Below are 25,754 nucleotides of genomic sequence, written 5' to 3'. Positions count from 1 at the left end.
GGTTGCGAAACAGCTAGCGTTACTTGCTGAAGTAAGCAGAGCGCTCACTCTGGACTCGGGAAACTCGGCGCTTTTTTATCAGATGAGCTTCAAAAGTTAGTTTTAACTCGCTGTAGGACCACCCGGGCCAACTCTGAGACAATGTTGGCCGCACTGACCGAGCGATACGAGGCGTTTTTAAAGGAGAAAAACGTGGTAACTGACTGTTTGGACAAGCTGGAGGAGCGGACTGGCGTTCAGAAGCAGTACATAGCAGCAGGTAAAGCTAACGAACTTCAGTCTTTCATCTACAGCTGAGTTTCAGAGGTTTGACCACTTTTATCTAATCAGATAAACACTCTTCAGACATTTCTGTGATCGTGTTTAGGTTACTGTACGGCTAAACATCGACGCATCTGTTGATAAATTAATATTAAGTTGTAAATACAGGTTTATCATCTTTACACTTATCGTCTTAAAGTACAAGTAGAAGTTAAACTTCAAATATTATTATTTTTTGCTGTTTATTGTTTTCCTACTGTGCTAGCATTAGCTACTGACACTAGAATGACTTGTCAGTACAACAAAAATATACACACTAGTAACTTGCAATGTGTCTAAATGCGTGTCAACACCCCTTCTAATGAATTCATTCAGCCACCTAGATGTTCAATCGCACACACAGCTTGTCTAGTCCATGAAGAGACTTATTACCAATAGAATAGGATTTTTAGCAAATAAACATGAGGATATTGGCACCGTGCCAAATGCCAGACATAATAGATGGGTGTAAACCTAGTTCCAGCATTGGGCAGTTAACCTGTGTTCTCTGGAATGGTGGTGCTTCATCCAGGACTTTTGGGATGAGTTGGGGAGTTGAGGATGGGTGGTAATCATCCAACATCAAGTTAAGTCAAGTAGTTTTATTGTCAAAACTGCATATGTACAGGACATACAGAGAATTGAAATTACGTTACTCTCCTTCCCAATTTTACAGCAGGCACAGATAATAGATATAATAAAAGAAAGGATGGGAGACACTATGGGTACAATACAGCAGGGACACAAATAGACAGACATGAGACAGAAACAAGGTGCAGTAGTGTGGGGGAGAAATAGATATATAAATATAAGTAAAAAGAAATAAGATATATAATCTAAAAGAGTGGGAGACACTAAATGTACAAAACAACAAGACACAATAAACATAAGTAAGACGAAAGACAATAGTGCAATATTGATGGTGATTGAGATGGAATGACAGTATAAATAGAACCCGTATAACAGTAGTGCAAATATGGTATATAGTTTAAGGCTGGTAAAGTGAATGAGTGTGTAAAGTACTTAAAGTTCACAGTTTTTGGGGAATCCTGACCAATTTTGGGGATCCTGACCTCCCTAAAGCTCTTGTCGCTTTTAGATCTTTACAGTAATTCATCAAAATTAAGTTGAAACTAGTAGAGACTTTCCTGGACAATAGAGACTCCTACAAAATTACGATGAAATTTGTTTTTACTACCATTAGTTTCAGAAGAAACCATGAATGAGCAGGTGTCAAAGTGCTTTGGTCCATATAATGTATGAAATAGTGATACTCTTATCTGTTTTGATAATCAATATCTTTATTTGTTGTTTGATAAGTTGGGACCAATATATGCACCACATTTTAAAAGTTCTATCAAAATGTTGCTAATGTTCAGAGACGCATATTCTGTCACCATAGTTGAATATTGCAATGCAACATGTTTATCATTATCTTGATTGTATTCCACTGAGTCTTTCTTGCAGCTTAGAAACTGCAGAGCTGTCGAGATTTGCTTAATTTATCCATAATTACTTCACAGTAGTTGCCGAACAACCACAATGATCACACAGGGCTTCCCCTCACTGTGTTGTCCACGTTATAAAAGAAGACTTGATAACTAAACAGTGATTCTGACATGTCTGCCTGTCTTCCTGCCTCAGAATTCTGTCTGATAAAACAGCATTTTTTTTGCATTTGGGTACAATATGCTGCCAAACCAGCTTTGACCTATGTAGGTATGGACTCCAAAAAAATATTATTCAGTTGTCTAAACATTACAATTAGAATCTTATCAAAATGTCTCAGATTCTTATGCTTGGCCCACTTTTTGCTTAATCACATCAACTTTAAGAACTGACTCTTCAGTTGCTTCATATATCCACCCATGACAGGGAACCAGATCTTCAGTTTCCTTCACTTCAGCTGGTAGTGTTTGGTAGATGTTATGGCTGATCACTGTGGTACAGTTAACCCCGCCTAAAGGGGTGCTTATGCTAATTATGTTTGGTCTGTATTTAGACCCTGTGTGCTAACTCTGCGCTCCCTGGCCGTTCTCACATCTCTGCTGCTTTTATTTCAGTTGACCCCCAGAGTATTTTTAACTCTGTAACTCTGCACTGTGTAACATGCTGAGTGTAGCACTTCCAGCTGATCATTTGGGTGTGTCTTTTGCCTCTCCATGCCTGCTGTGTTTGCCGACTGTGTGTTTGAATGTGTGCTTGAGGAGACATTATGAAAATCTGCTCTCATAATACCAGTGACCACCGTTTTGATGGCTTATTGTTATTACAGTGTCCTGAAAGCTTCAGGCAGTCTGTAGAGTCGGTTTTAGTCCATACTGCAAAAGCAAAGCTCAATAAAGGGCAGCCCATCAGATCAGTGCTGGTATATGTACATCAGTTGTAAACGCACAGTAAGAAGAGGCTGTTTTTTTATATTTAATAATGATTCAGTGTCACATCAAATGGTGAATGTGCCAAAAATTTACCAGAAAACCACGTACTCCTCTGTGGTTGAGCTGGACTTCTCTGGGGTTGAGAAGGTTATTGACCACCACAACTGCTTGGCTGTGGACCAGGGCTTCTTTTCAGTTGAAAAGGACTCAACCTTAACGGTTCAACAGGACTAGGGGGTGGGAATCACAGGGAATCTCATGAAACAATAATATCCTGATACATTGCCCACAATATGCCCACATGTCATCACGATAATCACAGTGTGATTCTGTAATACTTAATATATCACATGCCATTTTTTTTACATTACTTAACAGCATCTGTGTTTCTAAGGATAAAGTACTCCCAAATAAGTTAAATACCAGGACTTATTGGTGCCAGTTTCACAGAATTAGACAAGTAACATTCTTTACTACAGGTTTACCACAGAGACTGTAAAAAAAAAGATGGACGCCGTGTCGCTGTTTCCATTCATTCAGTGAAAATGAAGCCAAAATGTTCCGCCATGTTGTCGATCCTGAAACCTGAGTCTGTGCAGTAGAGACCAGAGGAGGGAGAAAGACTGTGGAGAGACAGCCTACTCATTTAAATAACCCCGCCCGCCCCTGAGGGCTTCCTCCACAGAGCTCACACAGTCTATGGTCCCACCCATACAGTCATTGGTCCCACCCCGGCTAGGTGTAACCCAGCCCTTTAACAATAACCACACCTTTTTGAATAGAGCTGAATACTATTTTAGAAAAACGAATTCTGTGGGGATATAAAAATTTAACAATATAAGCAGAGGTTACACTAGCTTTTGCATTTAAATAATGGAGGTAGAATTACAGTATATTAGAAAAAACGTGATTGAAAGTTGTCTGTTTTGCCATTGAAACCTATGGGGATGGGAGGGGTTACACAGCTTTGGGAGCGCCTGACCTGTGGTGGCTTTACTTTTGAGAGACGATGCTCTATCCAGCTATACACAGTCTACGGTTTACCCTATCCATTTGATAAGTGCCACCATGTGGAGTAATGAAGCTCTAACTTTAGTAAGTCAAATTGAGGGGTGAGTCTTTGGGAATTTAGAGCGCCTATGTTTCAGTAAAAATTAAGAGATATTTAACACACTGTATCACAAATGAAAACAATACAACATTTTGCAATATTGATATTTTGTTCTACACCTAAACAGGACAGCACAGTGGTTGAACAGGCCTTCTTATTGGTTAAACAGGGCTCCCCTGTGGTTGACCAGAACTTATTACCAATTACCTAAAACATAATGAGCTAAACACAATGTCTCAGCAGTTAAGCAGCATACATCAGATATTGATCAGAAGGCCTCAGGGGTTGAGCTAAACATCTCAGGGGTTGAGCTAAACATCTCAGGGGTTGAGCTAAACATCTCAGGGGTTGTCACGACTGCTTGAGGTTTGAGCAGAACTCCTTGGCCGTTGAACAGAATGTCTCCATACTTGACCCGAACTCCTCAGTGATTGACTAGGACTCCCTGTTGGGCTGACCAGAACTTCTTGGGCTCTGCTTTTAAACAAGACAAATAAGAAAAAATCATCAGAAAGCTTCAACTGTTAATCACAAGGCCTTGGGAACTGATTAAAATACCAGAACACAAAATGTTTAAGTATGTTAAGTCCTATTATATATTGTTCTCACAGTTTTAAGGTTAACCCTGTGTATGCTACAAGAAAAACACACTTCCATACCCTGATGTATGGAGCAGCAGAGTGATCTCCTCCACCTGCCTGAACTTCACACAATTATCTAGGTTGTTAATATTATTAATGTTATCAACATTTCTTACCCCCCCCTCCCCCCCTTCAGGGCATGTAAAGAGATCATTGTAGGAGCTGTCACACTGAGTGCAGCTTATTGTGTTTATTTTAGTTCAGATAAAGAGCAGTTGACTGTAATTTTCCTATGCAAATAATCTTTTACCTTTTATTGCTCAGCTGGTTTTTCCTCCCTCTGAGTCTGCTGTGTTATATGAGCCCTCTATATACTTCAATACAGCACTGAAATGTGAAACCATGCCGTGTGTGTGTGTGTGTGTGTGTGTGGTGTGTAGTGTGTGGCGTGTAGAGGAATCTCTCACTTCACTGTAGCTACATGACTAAAGTAACACACAGAAGTGTGACCCAGCTCACCTGTACACACACTGAATTCCCCTAAGCTCCACTTACAGCATTTCTCTTAATTTATGAAACAGATTAACTCATCTTCCTTATGGGCAAAAATACTGGGACATCTATATATTAATTGTTTATTCTAAAATCAAGCACTATAAAAAGAAGTTATCTTATTTTCATAAAAGTAACTGCCTCTACTGTCCAAATAAAGCTTTCTACTACAATCTGCATAAGGACAAAAACATTAGTAAGGCCAGAATTGTGGATCACCTCATTCCTAACTTTATCCAAATTTGATATATTGCATGGAGGACAATCATACCAGAGAACAGGTCCACTGCTAGAAAGCTCAATGCTTAGGGCTTTATATTTGTCTACCCTATAGTGCCAAGAAGTTAATATTTAAGTTGATAAGTTCGAATTTGGTTTTTATGGGGTTTCTAAGCAGATGTAATTCTGCTCCATGTGCTACAATGTTAAAAAGGAGTGCCAGGAACAGAGAGACAAAATAAAATCGTGAAATGTTCTGTGTTAAAGAAGGAACCTTTAAAATGCCTTGTCCTGTGTCCTGTTTATCGTCTCCAGAAAGTCCTATTCTATTGGCAGATTTTCCCTACAGGTAAAAAATATATATGTGCATTTGTGCATATGTGTGTATATGTGCATTTGCACATCTGTGTTAGCAAAAGGTGAAACTTAAAATAGCAAAACACGTTCATTAGAAAGTGTGTCCACAAACTTTTGGCTAGTGTGTAGTGTGCATAAATCATCTTTGCTCTGACTGGTTGCTTGGTATTGTACCTGGTTTTAAATGCAGTGTGGTCCAAAACATTTGGATCCAAAACATTTTAATTTGTTTACATGAGAATGGATTTTTTTCTCTGCTGGGAGATCCCTCCAGTTACAGGGAGAGTACTTCATGTGTACTTCACTGCTATAAATACAAGTTATGCTACAAGTTAAGATAAAATGGAAAATCAAATCAGAATCTAAAGTAAATGAAGCATGTGGACTGAGGTGGTTGAATGAAATTTCAGGATATTACACAAATATCCAATCACAGACTCCTCTGTGGTTAAGCTGAACTCTTCTGTGGTCGAGAAAGACTCCTCAGTTTTTGTCTTCAGCTGCTTGGCTGGACCCGTGGGAAAGGTATGTGGAGGATCTGTGTGAGTTGAGAATAGAATAATGTAAATTTACATCAGCTGTTGATCAGTGCTTCTCTTCAGTTCAACAGGACTCCTGAACAGTTCAACAGGACTAGGGATGGGACTCACAGGGAATATCATGATACAATTTTGTCCTGATGCATTGCCTATGATAATGAGATCACAATACTGTTATTCTGTAATACTCAATACATTACATGACATTTCTCTACAATAAATAAATGAGCATGGCTTTTCTACAAGGTAGGAAAATAGATGCACATGATAAAATGATGGAAAAAAACAGTGAAAAGGAATAAACTGAAAATATATTTTGTTTATAATAGAAGCCCTTTAAATGTAAAACTTCTTCTCTGTGTTTTAGATGACTTTACTTTGATCCTGTTTGGATAGTATACACACACACACAGTCACACACACACACAAGTAGACTCCTCATGAATAAACACTGAGAGTATTAAGGCTGTGTAAAGGATCTTGTTTGATGTAAATATTGGGAGTGTTTCAGTAACAGTTAAGCTGTAGGGTTTGTACATCACTAAAACCTGAACAGCACATATTTGTGGCCCAAATTGGATCTTTACATCGTATGTGACACAGGTCTGTCATTTGTGCGCAGTGTGAACAGCACAAAATGACATGATCTAATATTTACAGTTCTGATTTGGGCCACTTTAATGTGTGGTGGTGATGCAGTGCGATATGTATCTGATTTGTGGCAGTGTGACTCTGTCTTAAAGGCTAAATCAGTAGAGTGCAGCTGTGAATAATAGTTTCAAGGGCAGAATAATGTGGTAGTAGCTCAAATATTTAGAGAATTTCTATTTCAGTAAAATTAGAAGACTTGCGTAGCAACTAGAGCGACATCGATTTTACATCCATAAATCGATTTTATTGATGAATTCAAATTCATATTTAATGATGCTCCCTTTGGGCTCCCATAGTTCAGAGTGACCCCCCTCCAGTATGCTTGACACACACACACACACACACAAACAACACCACAGTGACAAGGAGGGAAGAGCTTGTGTGAATTAGTTTTTATAAAATTAAAATGTTGAATTTGTTGAAAGAAACTAATTTTGGACCCTTTAACTCCATACAGCCCCCATATACAAACACTAACTGCACAGACAGAACATTCAGAATCTGTCGTTCGTAATTTGACGACTCTTGGCCTCCCTTAAAGGGAAGCCTTGGGCTAGCTTAAAATAGACTCTTAAAGATAATCTAGTCATACATCACTACAAAAGTTTTAAATTCAAAAGAAAGAAGATAAAAATAACAGACGAGTGCCTTGAGTCAAAGAAAGGAGAAGACGAGTCGTTCCGAAGTTCTAAGTTAATCTTTTATTGTCTTGAAGTCAGCCAGATTCAGTCAGAAGGATTCAGTCTTCTGATGAGACAAAGAATTACATGCTCTTTTATACAGTATTTGGGTAAACCAAAGGTGGGGGCTTTTAGTTCCACCTTTCCTTCTCCTGCCCAGCGTTCCCGTGAGAGCTTGGGCCTCTTGAGACACCTGGTATGATAAGCATATTTCTTATCTGTCTCCCCCTCAGTTCACAGCAGCCTGGTACAGACTGGGCCTTACTGAGGAAGAGCAGACAGAGTTTTAACTGAACTCAATAAACTCGTTCATATATGGCCAAATTGTACTAATATATGGGTATTATAACATATATTGATCCCTAATATCTTAATTAGGGTCCCACATTCCCCCCTTGCGTGGGATTTATCCCACGCATCAATTGTGGTGGGATTGGTTAAGTTATTTGCTGTTATCTAGTAAATAAAGATCAAGTTTTGAACTAAGTTTTAACATTTTTAAAGTGCAGGTTCCGTGCTATTTATAAGTCCCAAGCCCATATCAAGCCATGCGAGCAAATATGACAGAGTAGTAGGAAATACATGATTATACATAGCATCTATAACACCAAAACAGATGAATAAATGATGGTGTAACTACAAAAGGTATGAAGACTCACACATGATATGGATCAACAAAATGGATTACATACATAGGATATATAAATTGAATAGCACATATGGTTTAAGTTCCATATTAATATATTGTCCACCAGGAGGGTCAGACAGGTCCAAAGGAATTTACACATCTCAAGTATTGAGATGGCCATTTATTACAACTTTTTGGTATAAGTATCTTACTTTGCCCCACATTCCCCACCTCAGTTGGAAACTGGCGACTAATCGAGCATAGAGCGGCACGTCAAACATGGCACCTGGCAAAGCTACCCAACGTGACCCCACATTCAGCAGCACACCCCAAGAACCAAGGGTTAAGGCAAACCACCCCTAGAACCAAAGGCGCTTTGCCGATGAGAGAGTAGCGACGTCATTTGGTGGCTTCCTGGAAAAACTACCACTAGGTCCCTTATGGGAGTGTGTAGTGTTACCAAGACAATGCACAGTCAAGAGGCTCCTCTTCACGCCTCATCAGAGGATGTTGGGAATGCGAGCAGAGAAAAGTAAAGGCCAGAAATTAAGCCTGTCCCCCCTTTCGCACAATACACATATGTAAAAGTAAAACATTTCACCAGACAGTGAAAGGCACTCTTGTAAAAAATAAAGAAAACACACAATCAATTAAAATGGAGCATTGGGACAGAAATGCAAAGGGTGCTCGATTAAGTAGTCCACAGAGTTGGAGAAGAAATGCAAAGATCAAGAAACGAGTACAAAGTTCAAATCCAGAAAACAGGAAGTAGCAAAAAAAGGTAAAATGATGGTCTTCCGCCTTTTGTGACTTTACGCCACGTAGAAAGGCACGGTGCAGGTCAAGGGAGAGGTTACTAGCACTTCACCCTGACCCGTAGTCTCCAGGGAAAGGGTCGAAGGACATAAAATGACAAGTCAGTCCGACATTAGAAGAATAAGTAAATGTGAAGCACAGCGCATTGGACAGTAAGACCAGAAATATTTTGCTTAACCAAAATTTTTAACACAAGGCACAACAAAACAACATCAAAATAAAATAACATACGAAAGAATCATACCCAAAGTAATTAACATAGCGTTCTATTGACCAGAAAATAAACAGGAAAAACAAAGAAATTGAGCAGCCTGTGAGTTTTGTACATTGGCGTGTCAAATATATATAGATGAATTACAGAAGAATATGTAAAAACTTTGATGAGATTGCATACAAAGTACTGTGTCATATGAACTTACAGAGCATTAATGGGGGTTAACATTTAATTTCTTATAATTTACAATCAAAACCAGAAAAAGCTTATATGAAGCGACCGTCCCAATCACATTTCACAAAGTTAGATCTGTAATACAAATAAACAAATTAAGTAATTTATTTATCAATCATGTATTGATAATCCACCCCTAACAAAAACATTTTGTCCCAAAAATGAATGTTATATGGTGCCATGCCATATCACATTTTTATTAATTAATTAAGTATTATAATTGTTATTATTTTTAAATGTGCAGTTGTCATTTTAACTCATGTTTATAGCATAGTATTCACAAATTTAATACTTGTGTAGCATTCGCTCATCTAACACAGTTGCAGTTCACTATAGTACACCTGAACATTCAGTTTCAGCACAAAATAGTCCAATAGTAGAGTCATATATCATAAACACATGAGTCTTCAGTTTGTGTTTTAAGTAGAAACCAAAATGTGTCGCAATATTTACTAGCCCACTGTTTATAATTATACATCAACAGCTTTCAGATCCAACATTGTTTGGCTTATTTTCATGTCAATAATATTCATAAAAAAAATGCAATGATTTACTAAAAAGGAAAAAAAAAATAGAATTCCTGTATCTAAAGTGTAATGAATACAGTAAGTGGAGTAGCTAATGTATTCTATGTTGAGCATGATTCACATGTTATTCAACAATTTTGTGATTCTGCTGTAACCGAAAATGGTTTCAGTCATTTGCCAATCCAAGTATATTTGTTAGCTCAATGCAGACAATACAGATTTTTGCATTCAGATTGTTGTGTGATGTGATCTGTCATATGGTGTGACACCATGTCTTATGGTGTGAGTTTCAGAATGAAAAAATAAGGATTTTGTAATTTATCATAACCTCATCAACGTGACAGATGAGGAATAGTACCAGCAAAGGTCACATTATTTATGGTACTCTTTTTACAAGGTGTTCCATATTGAAAGAATTTGATTAAAGTCTTTCCATGTGTGAAAGAAGCAGGATAATTTGACTTGCATTATCGCCTGCGTGTAGGTGCGCAGTGTGTAAGAGTGCTTTTCAGTGTGCGTTTGCAAGAGAGTATGTGAGAGTGTGTGTGTGTGGGTGAGGGCCTGTCTGCCCCTCTCTCGCCCCCGGTCTCTCCTTCCCTCTGCAAACTGAGATTAACTGAATGCCTGTAAAAATGAATAGACTAAGAGACGCACATATTATTAGGCAGTAATGGCTTTGTTTGCAAACATAGACTAATATAAACATTCATTATTAATTTACGTACTATTAATTGTAGCTTACTGAAGACCCTAACGACTTTTCAAGGAAAATAACACTTTCACTTGTAAAACATATTGAGCAAGGGCTGAAACATTAAATCATATTCAATCTCAGTATAGTCATAATTCTTATATAATCACCCTAACAATATAAATTTGAAGCTCATAAGCATGTTTCCATAATTATTAGCATCCATTTTTAACACATTTTTATTGATAAGTAATACTGAACACTTCACTGTTCTGTCCCTTTAGAGGTAGATCAGAGCTTATTTTTCAACACTCTTCGTTGATCAGCGTTTAACCGCAAACATCTCTGTCTCTCCAAAAGGCTCATTATCGGGAATATCTCAGTCTATGTCTCCTCAACCGTTATGACTCGGCTCAGGAGCTCATAAAAGTTATATTACCATTAAATACAGTATATTGGGGTCTATGGAATCAATAATATTTTATACTTATAATAACTGTCTTTGTCCCGTTATATTAGTTGTACTGCTCGGGCTCAAAGAAGCTCATGATAGTTTATAAACAAACATATAATTTACAGACAAACAAACAAACAAACATTTATGTTTTTAGCGCTTTTCTCTTGTGTCATAGATCTATTTAATTCTTGTGTATTTCCTTGCTCTGTGCTTATAAATTTACATATATTAAGAGCTCTGTATATACTAAAAACATTCAAGATGGTAACCACAGCATATGCTTTTAAACAAAGACAGTGACAAACAAACACATAACATTTACCTTTCCCAGGTCTCTAGAGATCTCTGTTATTTATTTATCTCTCTCTCTCTCTCTGTCAACACTCAACACTCTATCAAAACTTCCTGTTAAGCTTTACGTTAACAGATACTATTCTAACAACTCTTCTCAGCACACGTCTGTGCTAATTAGAGTAGTTCATTCTATGCAGCAATATTGCACAGCAATAATGTACATATATCAAATTCAACCATTTCTAACAACATTTACATACATGCAATCACCTCTCTCCTGGGAATCAAACATCACAAACCCTTTCAACACTGACACACTCATACATGTGACAATAATAATTTACACAAAATGATCATAGGTACCTCTATGTTGCACAGCCATTATTTTAATATTTTAACAAAAATGGAGATCTCAGACATTATTAAAGACAGACTGTAAACAGACAACACAAAACATATACCCTGCTAGTCAGATTTGAATAGCCTCCCTCGTCTCTTTTGTCAGTTACAGTGGCGTTCTGCACTAAGCGTTTTTCTCCGAGTGAGAATCAATCTCCGCTGTAAAAACAGTCAGGATAGAGTGTCTCAACTTACGCTCATGGAACAAAGAGACGGATTTGGTTCCTTATGACCTTCTGTTAGACAGACAGGTGTCCAAATCTTTTCCCCTTTATCTCTTATTACTCTTTTCTTAGGCCTTTTTGGCGCACGCTCTCTCTCAGGCGTCGCTCTTATTATATTTCTCTTTAGCGCACGCTCTCTCTCTGGCGTCGCTCTTATTATATTTCTCTGTTTCTCATATTCTGTTATCAAGTCTAACGTTGTGCTTTCAAGATCGCACCTTATGACGTGTCCCGTCTTTAACGCCCGGGAGATGAAACATACAACATACACTTAGACAGACATTAATATACAATTACTTATTGTAATTTACTTAAATTTTGGTTAATTTTACTTGAATTTAGGCGTCTAGACGCTAAAAATGCTCATCAAGTATTTCATTAAATTTGATCAATTGGTTTCAATTTATATTGTTATACACATATTTCTAAACATGTATATATCTTTCTTTAAATCATAGCGCTCGTCTGCTTGTTATTCAATTAAATGTTACTTTATCTTTTATAAAGTTTTAATTTTTCTTTTAACTTCTAAAGCAATGACATCTTTGTGAGCAAGAAAACACACTATTTCTTTTTCAGTAATTAAATTGAAAAAGGTTTTATGCTCACCTTTCCTTCAGCATTGAAGTGAATTGTCTTTCTTCGCCACAGGATGTCAACAGCTGTTTGTCTCTAATCGTTATTGCGTATGGGCTCTTTTTAAGGCCCCTTTTAGTTGGGCGCCAAAATGTCGTTCGTAATTTGACGACTCTTGGCCTCCCTTAAAGGGAAGCCTTGGGCTAGCTTAAAATAGACTCTTAAAGATAATCTAGTCATACATCACTACAAAAGTTTTAAATTCAAAAGAAAGAAGATAAAAATAACAGACGAGTGCCTTGAGTCAAAGAAAGGAGAAGACGAGTCGTTCCGAAGTTCTAAGTTAATCTTTTATTGTCTTGAAGTCAGCCAGATTCAGTCAGAAGGATTCAGTCTTCTGATGAGACAAAGAATTACATGCTCTTTTATACAGTATTTGGGTAAACCAAAGGTGGGGGCTTTTAGTTCCACCTTTCCTTCTCCTGCCCAGCGTTCCCGTGAGAGCTTGGGCCTCTTGAGACACCTGGTATGATAAGCATATTTCTTATCTGTCTCCCCCTCAGTTCACAGCAGCCTGGTACAGACTGGGCCTTACTGAGGAAGAGCAGACAGAGTTTTAACTGAACTCAATAAACTCGTTCATATATGGCCAAATTGTACTAATATATGGGTATTATAACATATATTGATCCCTAATATCTTAATTAGGGTCCCACAAATCACAGCTGGAATGCGGTACAAAATGACTGCAGCGCTGTTGCTATGGGGTTGCTATGCAGTTCCATTGCTGTCTGAAGTAAGTGCTGTGCTGTTACTAAGGTGTCCCAGGGTGGTTCCTGTGGGTTAAAAGGCTGCTCAATCCTGCCAAATAATAGCTGTACTGTCAATTAGGTGTTCTAGGTGGTTGTTATGGGGCTCTGAAATCTCCTGTTTTCTCTCTACTTCATTTAATTCTAGATCAGTAACAGAAATACACCTAAATTCTGCATGTTAGAAAATAGACAAAAAAACTAGACAAACGTAAGGAAACTAAAGGTTTGGAGGACATGAACGGTTTGATTTGTATTCAGGAAAATATTGATTATAAATGAAGTTCTGGATTTTATGATTTTATTAATTTTATTTTGACATTAGCGGATTTACTTAAATATAAAACAAAATGTTTATATGCTTTTCAATAAAGTTCCTTACCAAACATGAAAGCTTTTTATGTAGTGCTTAAATTGAAATCATCAAGATTTAGGGGTGTAATGTCAGGCAGGATATTGAAATTAATTAATGTTGAGGGGTTAACGCTAAAAAATATAAATGACAAAAAATGTGTGTTTATTTTAGCTATTACACATAAGGGGTGAATCAACACTTCTTACACTATGTGTATGGTTTTCATATGACTCCTCTCTCTCTCTCTCTCTCTCTCTCTCTCTCTCTCTCTCGCTCTCTCTCTAGGTGTGGTGGGATTCCTTGTGTTGTATCTGTTATTTGGTTATGGTGCCTCTCTGCTCTGCAATCTGATTGGTTTTGCCTACCCAGCATACGCGTCGTAAGTATACATGAATTAGCTGAGAAAGTACACTGCAACAGTACTTGACAGTACTTGACTACAAGTGGTTATTAAAAGATAATCAACATTTCAACAAAATGATACAAAAAAAATATTAGTATAATTAATATCACTAGATAGCAAATTTCTAAACATTTCTGAAGAGCAGTAAATGGTATGGTATATTCAGAAGTGAAAGTAATGCACTACAGAAAGTGTAGAAGACACAAATATAATATTAATATGATCAGTATGCTTATTTTGACTAATACACTACAGGAAGCGTAAAGGGTGCACCCTAATGCTCTATAACAAGGGTGTCAAACCATATCTACAAGGGGGCAGTGTTGCTGCAAGTTTTTATTCTAAACTATCAGCAGCTTACATGACTGCATTTATTTTTTTTTGTAATTCAAATGTTTATTTTTCTTGGTTTATACAGGTTCCGGTTCAGAGAGGTGATTTAAAAAAAAAAAAAAAAACAAACAAACAGCGGCTCTTCAGTTCACATACAATACAGTATACACCAACACACATACAAGGTGAAATATTATCTTTGAGAATTACATATATAATACAGTATACCTGCCCCAATCCCTTTTAGCTAATGGACTGTGCACATACTGTGTCAAAGAAATGTTTCCAGGTTTTTGAAGTCTTTCTCCTGCCATCCAGTTGTTTTGCTAGCATGCACTCATATGCTGCTGTTTCAGTCATTAATGTCATCCATTCTTTTGAGGTAGGCATATTTGTACTCTTCCAGTGTTTTAAGATAATTCTAGCAGCTGTGACAATGCCTACCATGATAACAGAAAAAAACATTACATGACACATTTGGTAATTCAGTCCTATCTCCCAGCAGACAAAGTCTAGGTGATAATGGGACATCAAATTCAGCCCATTCACCCAAGATTTCCAAAATATCAGTCCAAAATTTGTTTACCAAAGGGCAATTCCAGAGTGCGTGTAGATACGTACCCTTTTGTGTACAACCTTTCCAACATTTGTCAGTTTTACTTAAACCCATTTTACACAACTTCAGGGGGGTATAGTAATACCTATGTAACACCTTGTACTGGGTAAATTTCCCTTTTACTTCCCTTATGTGCCGTCCTACATTTGACAGAATCCTTTCCCAGCTCTCTTCCTCAATATCACAATTAAGGTCTTTCTGCCACACAAACCTAAGGCTGTTACAAGGGTTGTTAAATGTCCCATTGAAGATCCTGTAAAATACTGCTGCCTTATGGCATTCAGGTGATAATTCAAAATATTTACATAATTCATTATGCACATTGCTCATGTCACCATTCTTCTTTACAGATGCCCTTGTCTAATTATATATATAATTAAATTGAGAAGCTATTACCATCTTTATTGTGTTAACCTTTCCCCACAGAGACAGCTTAAGTTTTCCCCACTTGTCTATGTTAGTTTTAATGTTTTTCAATAAGGGCCCAAAATTAAGTTTTGAGATCTCCTTTAGGTCTGTACATAGCTTTATTCCTAAATATTTCATTCCTGTCGAAATCCACTTAAAATTATATTGTGCCACATCACTTTGTGTACAACCTTCCGAAATTGGCATTGCCTCAGATTTACGCCAATTAATCTTGTACCCTGACAGTTCTGAATATGCCTCTATGACATTCATCAATGCTGGGATTGATGTGCAGGGGCTACTAAGTAATATAAAATAAATGATAAAATATCATCTGCATAAAGCATTAACTTGTGTTCCCTACCACCTCCCCAGATTCCTGTTATGTTATGGTTGCTTCTAATAGCTGCTGCAAGAGGTTCAAGGGCAATAGTAAAGAGCAACGGTGAAAGTGAACATCCTTGCCTCGTTCCCCGTGTCAATGAAAAGAAAGGGGATATAGGGCCATTAGTTATCACAGCCGCTTTAGGTTCAGTGTACAGGATCCTTATCCATGCTTTAAATTTGGCACCAAAACCATACTTTGACAATACCGCCACGAGGAAGTCCCACTCTATGCGGTCAAATGCTTTTTCCGCATCAAGTGATACGGCTGTGAGTGGGACGTCCTCATGGCTATGGAGCCAAATCAAGTGAATCAGCCTTCTCATGTTATCTGTTGATGCTCTGCCTTTAACAAACCCTACTTGATCTGGATGTATAATACTTGGCAACACCTTATCTAGGCGTAGTGCTAAGGCTTTAGTCAAAATTTTACAATCTACGTTGATCAGACTAACTGGGCGAAAGTTTGAGGGTCTGTTATGTCCCTATCTTTTTTAGGTATAAGGGTTATCAATGCCTCGTTAAATGTACTTGGTAGTGATCCACTCTGTAATGCTTCTCGGTAAACCTCTGTCAAAATTGGGGCTAGAATATCAATGTATGTTTTATAATATTCAGACGGAAATCCATCCACCCCCGGTGATTTACCAACTTTCATAGAGAGAATAGCTGCCCGAATTTCCTCTTCAGTTAATGGTGACTCTAGAACCTCAATTTGTACTACTGTCAGTTGAGGCAGAGCTAGGTCTTTAAAAAAATCATCAAACCGTTCTTGATTAAAACTAACAGAGGATGTGTACAGATTTTTATAAAATTGTTGGAAGACTTCACTAATTTCTGTTGTTGAGTAAAATACTTCATCTTCTCTTCGTATCGTTGGAATAATTCCTGTGGCATTACGCTCTGTAAGCTGTCGGGCTAATAGTTTTCCTGCTTTCTCTCTTCCCTCATAGAAACTAGTTTTAAGCCTGAAAAGGGCATATTCTGCTTTCTTATTATAGATCTCATTTAGTTCAAATTTATGATTACATAATTCCTGGTAGTCCCTGTGTGTGAAGCGACCTGCTAATTTTTTTTCAACTGTACATATTTCTCTTTCTAACTGGATTATTTTTTGTTTGTTTTCTTTATTTTTTAAAGATGTCTGTGCTATAATTTTTCCCCTTACATATGCTTTTAAAGCCTCCCAGACTGTAGCTATTTTATCTGTAGAACCTATATTTATCTCCAGAAAGAATTTTAGATCCTCTGCCAACTGTTTTCTAAATATCTCATCTTGAAGGAGACTAACATTTAATCTCCATCTACCCCTCTGTGTAGCCTTATTATTGAGATGAATTTTCAGCTCTACGCTTGCATGATCTGATATGGCAGCTGCTCTGATACTACAGTCTAGACAGTTTACCAGGGTCTTCGAAATCAAATAAAAATCAATTCGGGAGTATGATTTATGAGGATGGGAAAAAAAAGTATACTCTCTTTCTTTGGGATGAATTATTCTCCATATATCAGTAAGACCTAGATCCTCACTTAACATATGTATTGCCTCTCTATCTTTTGAATATGTTAGTTTGGGATTACTTCTGTCAGTTGTACCATCCATTACCTGGTTGAAATCTCCCGCTAAAATAACCTGACCTTCTATTCCCCCAATTATCCTATTAACCTCGTGGAAAAAAGCAGGCTCTTCCTTGTTGGGAGCATAGATATTACATAATACTATTTTAACACCATTAATTAAAGCCTCAATACAAATCAGCCTTCCTTCATTGTCCTTATACTCATCTTGACAGATAAAGCTTAAGCGTTTGTGGATCAGAATGACAACCCCATTTTTCTGACTGGACATTGAGCTGTGAAAAACATATCCCACCCAATCCCTCTTAAGCCTAAGAGCCTCCTCTTTGGTTGTGTGGCTTTCCTGTAGGAAAGCTATGTCTGCATTTTTAGTTTTTAGATATGACAATATTTTCTTCCTTTTAACTGGCTTCCCGCACCCGTTAACATTCCATGATACCACGGTTATATGCCCTTTATCCATAATTTAAAGTCAGTCTGTAAGCATTTATAATGGGACAGTATACGTCAATATGTAATGCTGTATTCTCAAAATCAACTATTATCACTCTGCACTTGTATGTAGATTCGCCGCGTCTAACATAGAACCAAATATTACAAAAAACAATCAACCTCTCAAAATAAAATACACGTAGATTAGATGTCCGGTGACATCTGTCTAACTCCGGTGGGGATGGTAGAACCGCGGAGCCAAGAAGTTCCACAAACATCTCCGAGAAAAACACAGACGGTGTCTGACCCTCAATGGATTCGGGTAGGTTTGCAATCCGTAGGTTGTTCCGTCTGCTACGATCCTCCATGCTAACTACCCGGTCCTCGAGCTGCTTGTTGTCGTGCAATAGCCTCGTTACAGTTTCTTCCATACGCTCAATTCTCTCTGCACAGTCCTCCGCCGAAGTCTCGAGGGATGTGATACGCTCTCCCTGAGATGAAATGGTGGTTTGGATGGTGTCGAGCTTGGAGCTTATTTCCGCAAAAGCACTTTTGAATTCCTCAGAAATAGCGCTGCGGTGTTTCTCCAGCACTTCTAGTCCGCAGCACAGGGCATCTGTGAGCACACTTATCGACTCATTAGGTAACCCTGCCCCCTTTCTCTCAGACCAAGCATCTTTTCCTGCGTAAGATAAAATCCTCCTCCATAGCCTGTAAAGCAGTCAGTGAATCTCTGAGACTCTTGAGGAGGAGGAAAAAGCTTGAGGCACATTAAACCAGCATTAAAATAGCTGTGTCTGTTCTAGTCAGCCAGTCCTGCCTCTGGGTATCTTACACCAATCAGCATTAATCTGCGTTCAATAGCAACTGCTGTTGTTAGAACTGTCCTAATTTCGCAGTTAACCAGTTAGCATTGCACTGCTAACCTGCGTAATGCTCTGACCCTAACCATAAACACGCCGGCTACCAGCTACTGCAACACCTACTGAATGACCGAATACACTGGCCTTGCTTTACGTGGAAAGAAAACAAGTCAAAGGGGATTAACTGCATTGCTGCTTTAAAAGACAGATAAGCTCAATTTTAATTTTAATTTTTGAATTGTGATTGCACTTATTGTATCTCTCAACTGTTTAATTGTATGTTTATTTTATTTTTATATTTTTATATATTTTTTGCACATCAGTCCTGATGCCAATCTTTATTTTGTGTCTGCTGCACCTAAAGTAAAATATTGTCTGATACAGAATGAACTAAATAGTTAGTGTGAATTGTTAATTTTATGATTAATGGTAAAGTTGGTAAAGACTCTTCATGTTTACATTTATTTGTGAGTAAACTGACAGATAATGTTATTGATGACCACAGTTGATACATGTCTTTGTAGAACCAAAATAAATGTATTATTAAGTTTATTTAATGAAGCTTAAAGATAAATATTGATATTGCTGTGTAGATATTACTGGAGGTAATACTAAATGAGGTCACCTGAAAAAAACTAGTTGTGTAATGCAAGGAGACAATGTCAAGTTAGCTGATTAATTTGCCATTTGAACAGATCCTCATAAAGTCATACCATAATATTTATCCCCCTGAGAAAATTGGCAGGATTATGGTGTTTGATTGTAGGGCTTTGAGGTTTACAACCCGGCCAAAAGCTCTTACATAATTAAAACAAAGAGCATGATAATAAACCTACAATGTGCTCACTCTTTTGAGTAGGAAAGTCTTATGATACTTTAAGGACAATAGGAAAACTACCGGACAAAATAATGGAATTTACAGTTTCATTTATTCTAAATGCAACATTGTGATGTCATGCCAACAGTAGGATGTATATGTATATATTTTTATGTAAATTTTGTGTGTGTGTGCGCACAGGATTAAAGCCATAGAGAGTCGTAATAAGGAGGATGATACGCAGTGGCTGACGTACTGGGTGGTGTACGGGCTCTTCAGTGTGGCTGAGTTCTTCTCTGATATTTTCCTCTTCTGGTTCCCCTTCTACTACGCTGGAAAGGTGAGACTATGAGCTTCACTAACCACAACATGGCCGGCACCACCTCAGGCACTGTATGGCTTTATAAAGTCCATTGTTTCTTCATGTATTTGTTTACAGGGCTGATAACCTATTACCTTTCCATTTAGCCTGAATATAGCCCTGTCTGGACCTCTTTCTCTCTGTGTGAGAGCAGGACAGTGGCAGTGCTGCCTAAATGTTAAAGTCAGTTCAATAAAAAGGAACTAGTGGGTGGACAAAAATAAGATGCATTTTATTACATGTGATCTTTAAGCAGTGCTATTGTATTCTCTACATAGTAATTACATCAAATCAGCTTGGGGAAATTTAGTTGGTTAAACACTTAATTCAGAATGGGCTGCAATTTAGTCATGTAAAAATATTATGTTGCATTTCTGGCAATCTTTGCTTTTTTTTAAAGTAATCTTGTGCACTGAAACCACTTAGCATGCACTTATTGACAAAAAACGAAACAAAAAGGAGTTGTTGGAATGGAACAAAACTTAATGTGTCAAACTGGCAGCATATTGCAATCTGACAGAGACATTCCTTGGAAACCCTTGCGTTGTGTGGGTGAGCATTATCTTCCTGGAAAATGGAAGCCCTGCCAAAAGAGACAACAAATGTAGCCACAGTATGCCCTGCACATATTAATAAGAAGTTAGTGTTCATTGTATCACTACTAGGAGTGACAGATTGCCGTATGTGATGACCCCCAGATCATCACACCAGCAGCTGGGGCAGTGTGTAAGCAAGATTGTAGCTAGCACTGCAAAGATTAAAGGAACTCCACTGATAAGAAGTCCACATTTCTCATTCGCAACACCACTGCAAATGAAGGTGACATTTTCTGCCTGAAAATGCCCTATAATACGGGATATTTGTTGAAACAACCTCCTGTTTCTCTCAGTTGATTCATGTGCTTTCTCTTAAAGTTTGTCAACTAGGCAAAATGTCTTTGAGTGTGTTATAAAGAGCATGTCTAGTAGTCAGTGATATCTTCTCTAGAGGTACATATCCCAAATGTGAGCCTTTTAATAGGGCAGCAGGGAAAATATTTTTATGCCCTCTTGTAGCAAGACCCAGTGTCTAGTCGGACCACACCTGTACTCACTTACATTTTAACATGAGATATAATTCATGTAGAGTTTTGCAGAATTCAGTGCATTATTTTCAAATCAAATGGATATATGTGGGAATGTTATGGACATACAACAGGTTTGTGTCAGGTTTCCATTGATGGGCACAAGTTGTTTTCAAAACCCAAGACATACAATGTAAACTTTACTGTCAACTTCATGTACTGTAAAAACGGTATGGTGACAAACTGTACATGTACAGTGACAAAGAGGGAAGTGCGATCCTAAATCGTAGGGAGTGAAAGTATACTTCAAACTGCTTAGGGATCAGCATTGCTAAGCAGTTGGAAGTTCCCTTCTAACTGAATACTTTCGCTCCCTACGATTTGGAATCACACTTCCTTCTTCATAGAAAACAATTGAAGTTATAGAAATGCATCTATAAAAGTTTTATTTTATGCAGAGAGGAACTACTTCTTATGCTTATCGCTCTAAATTTTTTAAACTGCTCTATGAAATGAAGAGCATCAATAAACATTAATAGTTCCGTAAATATGCGAGTGTGTGATGCCATCACTGATATCCTGTTTTTCCTGACTGTGTGATGAAAAATAGAAAACTTTCTTAACTTCTAAATTAAGCTAAAACTACACTCCTATTTGTGTTTATTTATTTATTTATAAATAATTACATGAATTAAAATGCTGTATTTTTTAGATAAACAAGTACTGAAATGCTACTGGTCATGAGTTGAACTGTTTGTGCCAAAATTCCCTAGTAATCTTTGCAATAGTTGGCTGAAACACAGGTTCGACCTCACTGAGAATCAAAGCTGACTGAATTTCAAATCCCACATTTCTCTGTGTTTTATTCCCACTGAGCTCCCCTTACAACATTTGTAAACCCAAAATAAACCTTTTATCACTTTACATTTAAACACTGTAAATTTAACACTAATACGTTAATTAACTTTCTTCTGATCGGCTGTCCTATGGAGTGAATTTTGGGAATTCGTTTTTTATTTGAAAATTATTTCAGTTTGGATTTGCTGATTGTCTATCTTAGATATACAATCAGCAGACATACAATCAGCAGAATCTTGTGGATTCTGCTGATAAAGACTTTTGCTTCTGGAATCTCTCCTTTGCGTCTGCTTCATAGACCACTGCAGTCGTGCGTCATTCTGTAGTTCTCGTATGCCCCTATTTGGGGTTTCTAAGCTAAAGCTCTATATGACAGGAGTAACTCAGAACAAATCTAAATTTTCTGTCTTTTCCCTAAACCTCACAATTTCTGCCAGCAAGCCATGAAGCCAAACTGCTGTAGGCTGAATGGGTTTGAATAAACTGCTGTGAACTGAATGGGTAGAACTAAATTGCTGTAGACTGAACGAGTGGAGTTAAAGTACTATATGCTGTAAACTGAATGGGTGGAGCTAAACTGCTGTAAACTGAATGGGTGGAGCTAAACTGCTGTAGTCTGAATGGGTGGCGCTCAACTGTTGTAGACTGAATGAGAAGTGCTAAATTTCTGTAGATTAAATTTGTGTAAATAAATTGCTCTTTGCTGCATCACAAAACAAATGAACTAACACATTACATTTGTACAGTTCTGTTTCCTTCTCTGCACTGTCTGTATGTTTTTGAATCATTATAAATGTTATTTTTGGTCAGTCTTTGGTAAATAGTCACTTTAACAGTGTGTTTTCTCCTCTGTTCTCCTGCAGTGTGTGTTCCTGCTGTGGTGCATGGCTCCTGTTACTTGGAATGGCTCTCAGATCATCTACACCCGCCTGGTCCGGCCCTTCTTCCTCAAACACGAGGCAGCGTTTGACTCTGTGGTAAAGGACCTGAGCGGGAAGGCCAAGAGTGCAGCTCAGTCTGTGGTTAAAGAAGGTAAAGCATTCATGAGCTTTCTCCTAACCATACACCATATCCAGATGTGTGTGAGCTCGGTATGTAGCCAGTCATTCTTATGAGTTCCATGTAGTGACTATTTTTTTTTTTTTTTAAAGAACCAACTAGGGGATATGTTTGTGTATGAATAACCATCTGCACATTCAGATTTCAGTCCGATTATATTTTTTATATTTGCTGTGCCTGCTATGTTGGGACCCAATTTTTGGACTTGCGAATGGTCACTGGTAAAAGAGTTTAGGAGAAAAACACCTGTACCTTAGCTTAACACAGCCTGGGTGTTCTGTCGAGTTCTACTTCTCAGTTTGTGCTGCTTGGTCGTTCTATGCATTCACACACCCACAGTTTTGAATGTAATTGTAATAATTCTGTGTATTGCATCTTATAAACATTGCTCCCTGAAAAGGCAACATAAATCGACACAACTAGCTATAGCTACCTAGTTACAAATTGCGTATCAGCTGTTTATAAAAAACGGCTTGTCATATAAGTATTTTAGCTTAGCTACCCAGCTAACAATTTAGCACATGTTACACCAGCAGAAAACTAAAAACTAAATCTAAATTCTAGCCAAACAGGGAGAGATAACACTCCCCCAAACTGAAAAGTCCAAAGGTCTGGGCCAAACAGGATGAGTGTGAAAGCCTCCTGAGGCTGTGCAGTGATGGCTAGTGTTGATGATTGATGCTTCATTTCCAGAATCTGACCAGTGTTCTACCAGACTGTTTAACTGAACAGAAATCAGTGCCACAGACACACAGGGAGATCTCAGTAAACATGGTTTTAATCTTTTTGTTACATTTAATTAATTAATTTAGTTAATTGGTCTAATTTTTCTCTTTCAGGATTGACCATGACCGCTGACAAGGATAAATGAACGTATAGATTTGAAGACATGAAGAAAATGATTTAATACCAGGATGCTTCTCCCTGCCTACATTTCATCTCACCAACACACTGCCCACTGTGCCGACATGTGACTACACTGACCTGAAGTTAAATATAAAACAGTAACTGAGCCAGATGCACACTATCTCTTCCTGAGGCAAAGCAGCTGTTTTTGTAGTAATTTAAATATGAGGTTTCTGACTGTACATGTTCATGCTGCATTCACCACATAAATCTGATACAATCAAAACTGTGAAATCTGTTTATGCCCATACTTCCTCACTTCCAATAATAAATATGTTGGTGCTAAAAATGATTTCAAAACAAGCTTCAAAAGGTTATAAAGTGTCTTATTTTCATCTTGTATGGATTGTTCAGTATCAATTATGAATTTTTCAGTATCTATTTTAAATGTTCAGCATATACTAGGATTTTAGTATCCATTACAAATTCCACAGTATCTGCTATAAATTATAATGTGCTCACTATGAATGAGTAGATACACTATAAATAGTTAAGCTTTAATGATAAAGTATTCAGTATCTGCTTTAAATTACTTAGTATTACTTATTACTTAGTATTTGCATATATTTCTGCTAAAAAATATTTTACTATATTACTAAGTATCTACTGTGAATTGTTCAGTATCCAATATATGCATTATGAATCCCCTGTGAATTATAAAATATCCACTAAGCAATGTGTAGTATACACTTTAAATTATTCAGTATCTACTATAAATGATGATTGTGCTTGGTGTTGTGATGTGTGTTGTGGGGGAAAATGTTATGATGCAACTTTTTCCTCAGAACTTTACAACAAAATTCTGAGGAAAAAGAACTTTGTTGTTTCAGGGCGAGCAGCGACTGTCCTGTTGCAGCCTGCCCTGTGTTTCTCAGTGGCCTTAAATTCAGTGGAAAAATCTTCTGAGCTGAATGTAGGCGGGATGCTTATCAGATAAACCATCCACCCGTACAGACACATCTACAGTGCCGGGTTTGGGCAGCATGGCCAAAAACCTGTTACAGAGAATTTGGACTGATGTTCAAAAGAGAAAGCTTAAATATTCTCAACATTGTAAGCAAGATATACACTGCTCAAAAAAATAAAGGGAACACTCAAATAACACATCCTAGATCTGAATGAATGAAATATTCTCATTGAATACTTTGTTCTGTACAAAGTTGAATGTGCTGACAACAAAATCACACAAAAATCATCAATGGAAATCAAATTTATTAACCAATGGAGGCCTGGATTTGGAGCCACACACAAAATTAAAGTGAAAAAACACACTACAGGCTGATCCGACTTTAATGTAATGTCCTTAAAACGAGTCAAAATGAGGCTCAGTATTGTGTGTGGCCTACACGTGCCTGTATGACCTCCCTACAACGCCTGGGCATGCTCCTGATGAGGTGGCGGATGGTCTCCTGAGGGATCTCCTCCCAGACCTGGACTAAAGCATCCGCCAACTCCTGGACAGTCTGTGGTGCAACGTGACGTTGGTGGATGGAGCGAGACATGATGTCCCAGATGTGCTCAATCGGATTCAGGTCTGGGGAACGGGCGGGCCAGTCCATAGCTTCAATGCCTTCATCTTGCAGGAACTGCTGACACACTCCAGCCACATGAGGTCTAGCATTGTCCTGCATTAGGAGGAACCCAGGGCCAACCGCACCAGCATATGGTCTCACAAGGGGTCTGAGGATCTCATCTCGGTACCTAATGGCAGTCAGGCTACCTCTGGTGAGCACATGGAGGGCTGTGCGGCCCTCCAAAGAAATGCCACCCCACACCATTACTGACCCACTGCCAAACCGGTCATGCTGAAGGATGTTGCAGGCAGCAGACCGCTCTCCACGGCGTCTCCAGACTCTGTCACGTCTGTCATATGCTCAGTGTGAACCTGCTTTCATCTGTGAAGAGCACAAGGCGCCAGTGGCGAATTTGCCAATCCTGGTGTTCTATGGCAAATGCCAAGCGTCCTGCACGGTGTTGGGCTGTGAGCACAACCCCCATCTGTGGATGTCGGGCCCTCATACCATCCTCATGGAGTCGGTTTCTAACCGTTTGTGCAGACACATGCACATTTGTGGCCTGCT

The 25,754-nt window shown here is 38.1% G+C and overlaps 1 protein-coding gene across 1 annotated transcript; it reads left to right on the top strand.

Moving 5' to 3' along the window:
* On the top strand, positions 1 to 23,976 carry zgc:101744 (HVA22/TB2/DP1 family protein). Its single transcript, XM_049482504.1, has 5 exons — positions 1 to 259; positions 13,878 to 13,971; positions 19,628 to 19,766; positions 22,572 to 22,740; positions 23,607 to 23,976. The coding sequence occupies exons 1-5, from the start codon at positions 142 to 144 to the stop codon at positions 23,636 to 23,638; spliced, it is 552 nt and encodes a 183-aa protein (XP_049338461.1). The 5' UTR covers positions 1 to 141; the 3' UTR covers positions 23,639 to 23,976.
* The last annotated feature ends 1,778 nt before the right edge of the window (positions 23,977 to 25,754 follow it).

The sequence above is a fragment of the Astyanax mexicanus genome, chromosome 8 (assembly GCF_023375975.1).
Source record: "Astyanax mexicanus isolate ESR-SI-001 chromosome 8, AstMex3_surface, whole genome shotgun sequence".
Taxonomy (NCBI): Eukaryota; Metazoa; Chordata; class Actinopteri; order Characiformes; family Acestrorhamphidae; genus Astyanax; species Astyanax mexicanus.
Note: the sequence above shows the minus strand (reverse complement) of the source record. Positions and strands in the feature narration are given on the sequence as shown.

What these genes read in the sequence shown, in the direction of transcription:
- zgc:101744 (XM_049482504.1), top strand. Translation starts at nt 142, where the DNA reads ATGTTGGCCGCACTGACCGAGCGATACGAGGCGTTTTTAAAGGAGAAA. An exon ending in GAAGCAGTACATAGCAGCAG is followed by an intron (nt 260 to 13,877) that starts GTAAAGCTAACG and finishes CTCTCTCTCTAG; the next exon opens with GTGTGGTGGGATTCCTTGTG. An exon ending in CCTTCTACTACGCTGGAAAG is followed by an intron (nt 19,767 to 22,571) that starts GTGAGACTATGA and finishes GTTCTCCTGCAG; the next exon opens with TGTGTGTTCCTGCTGTGGTG.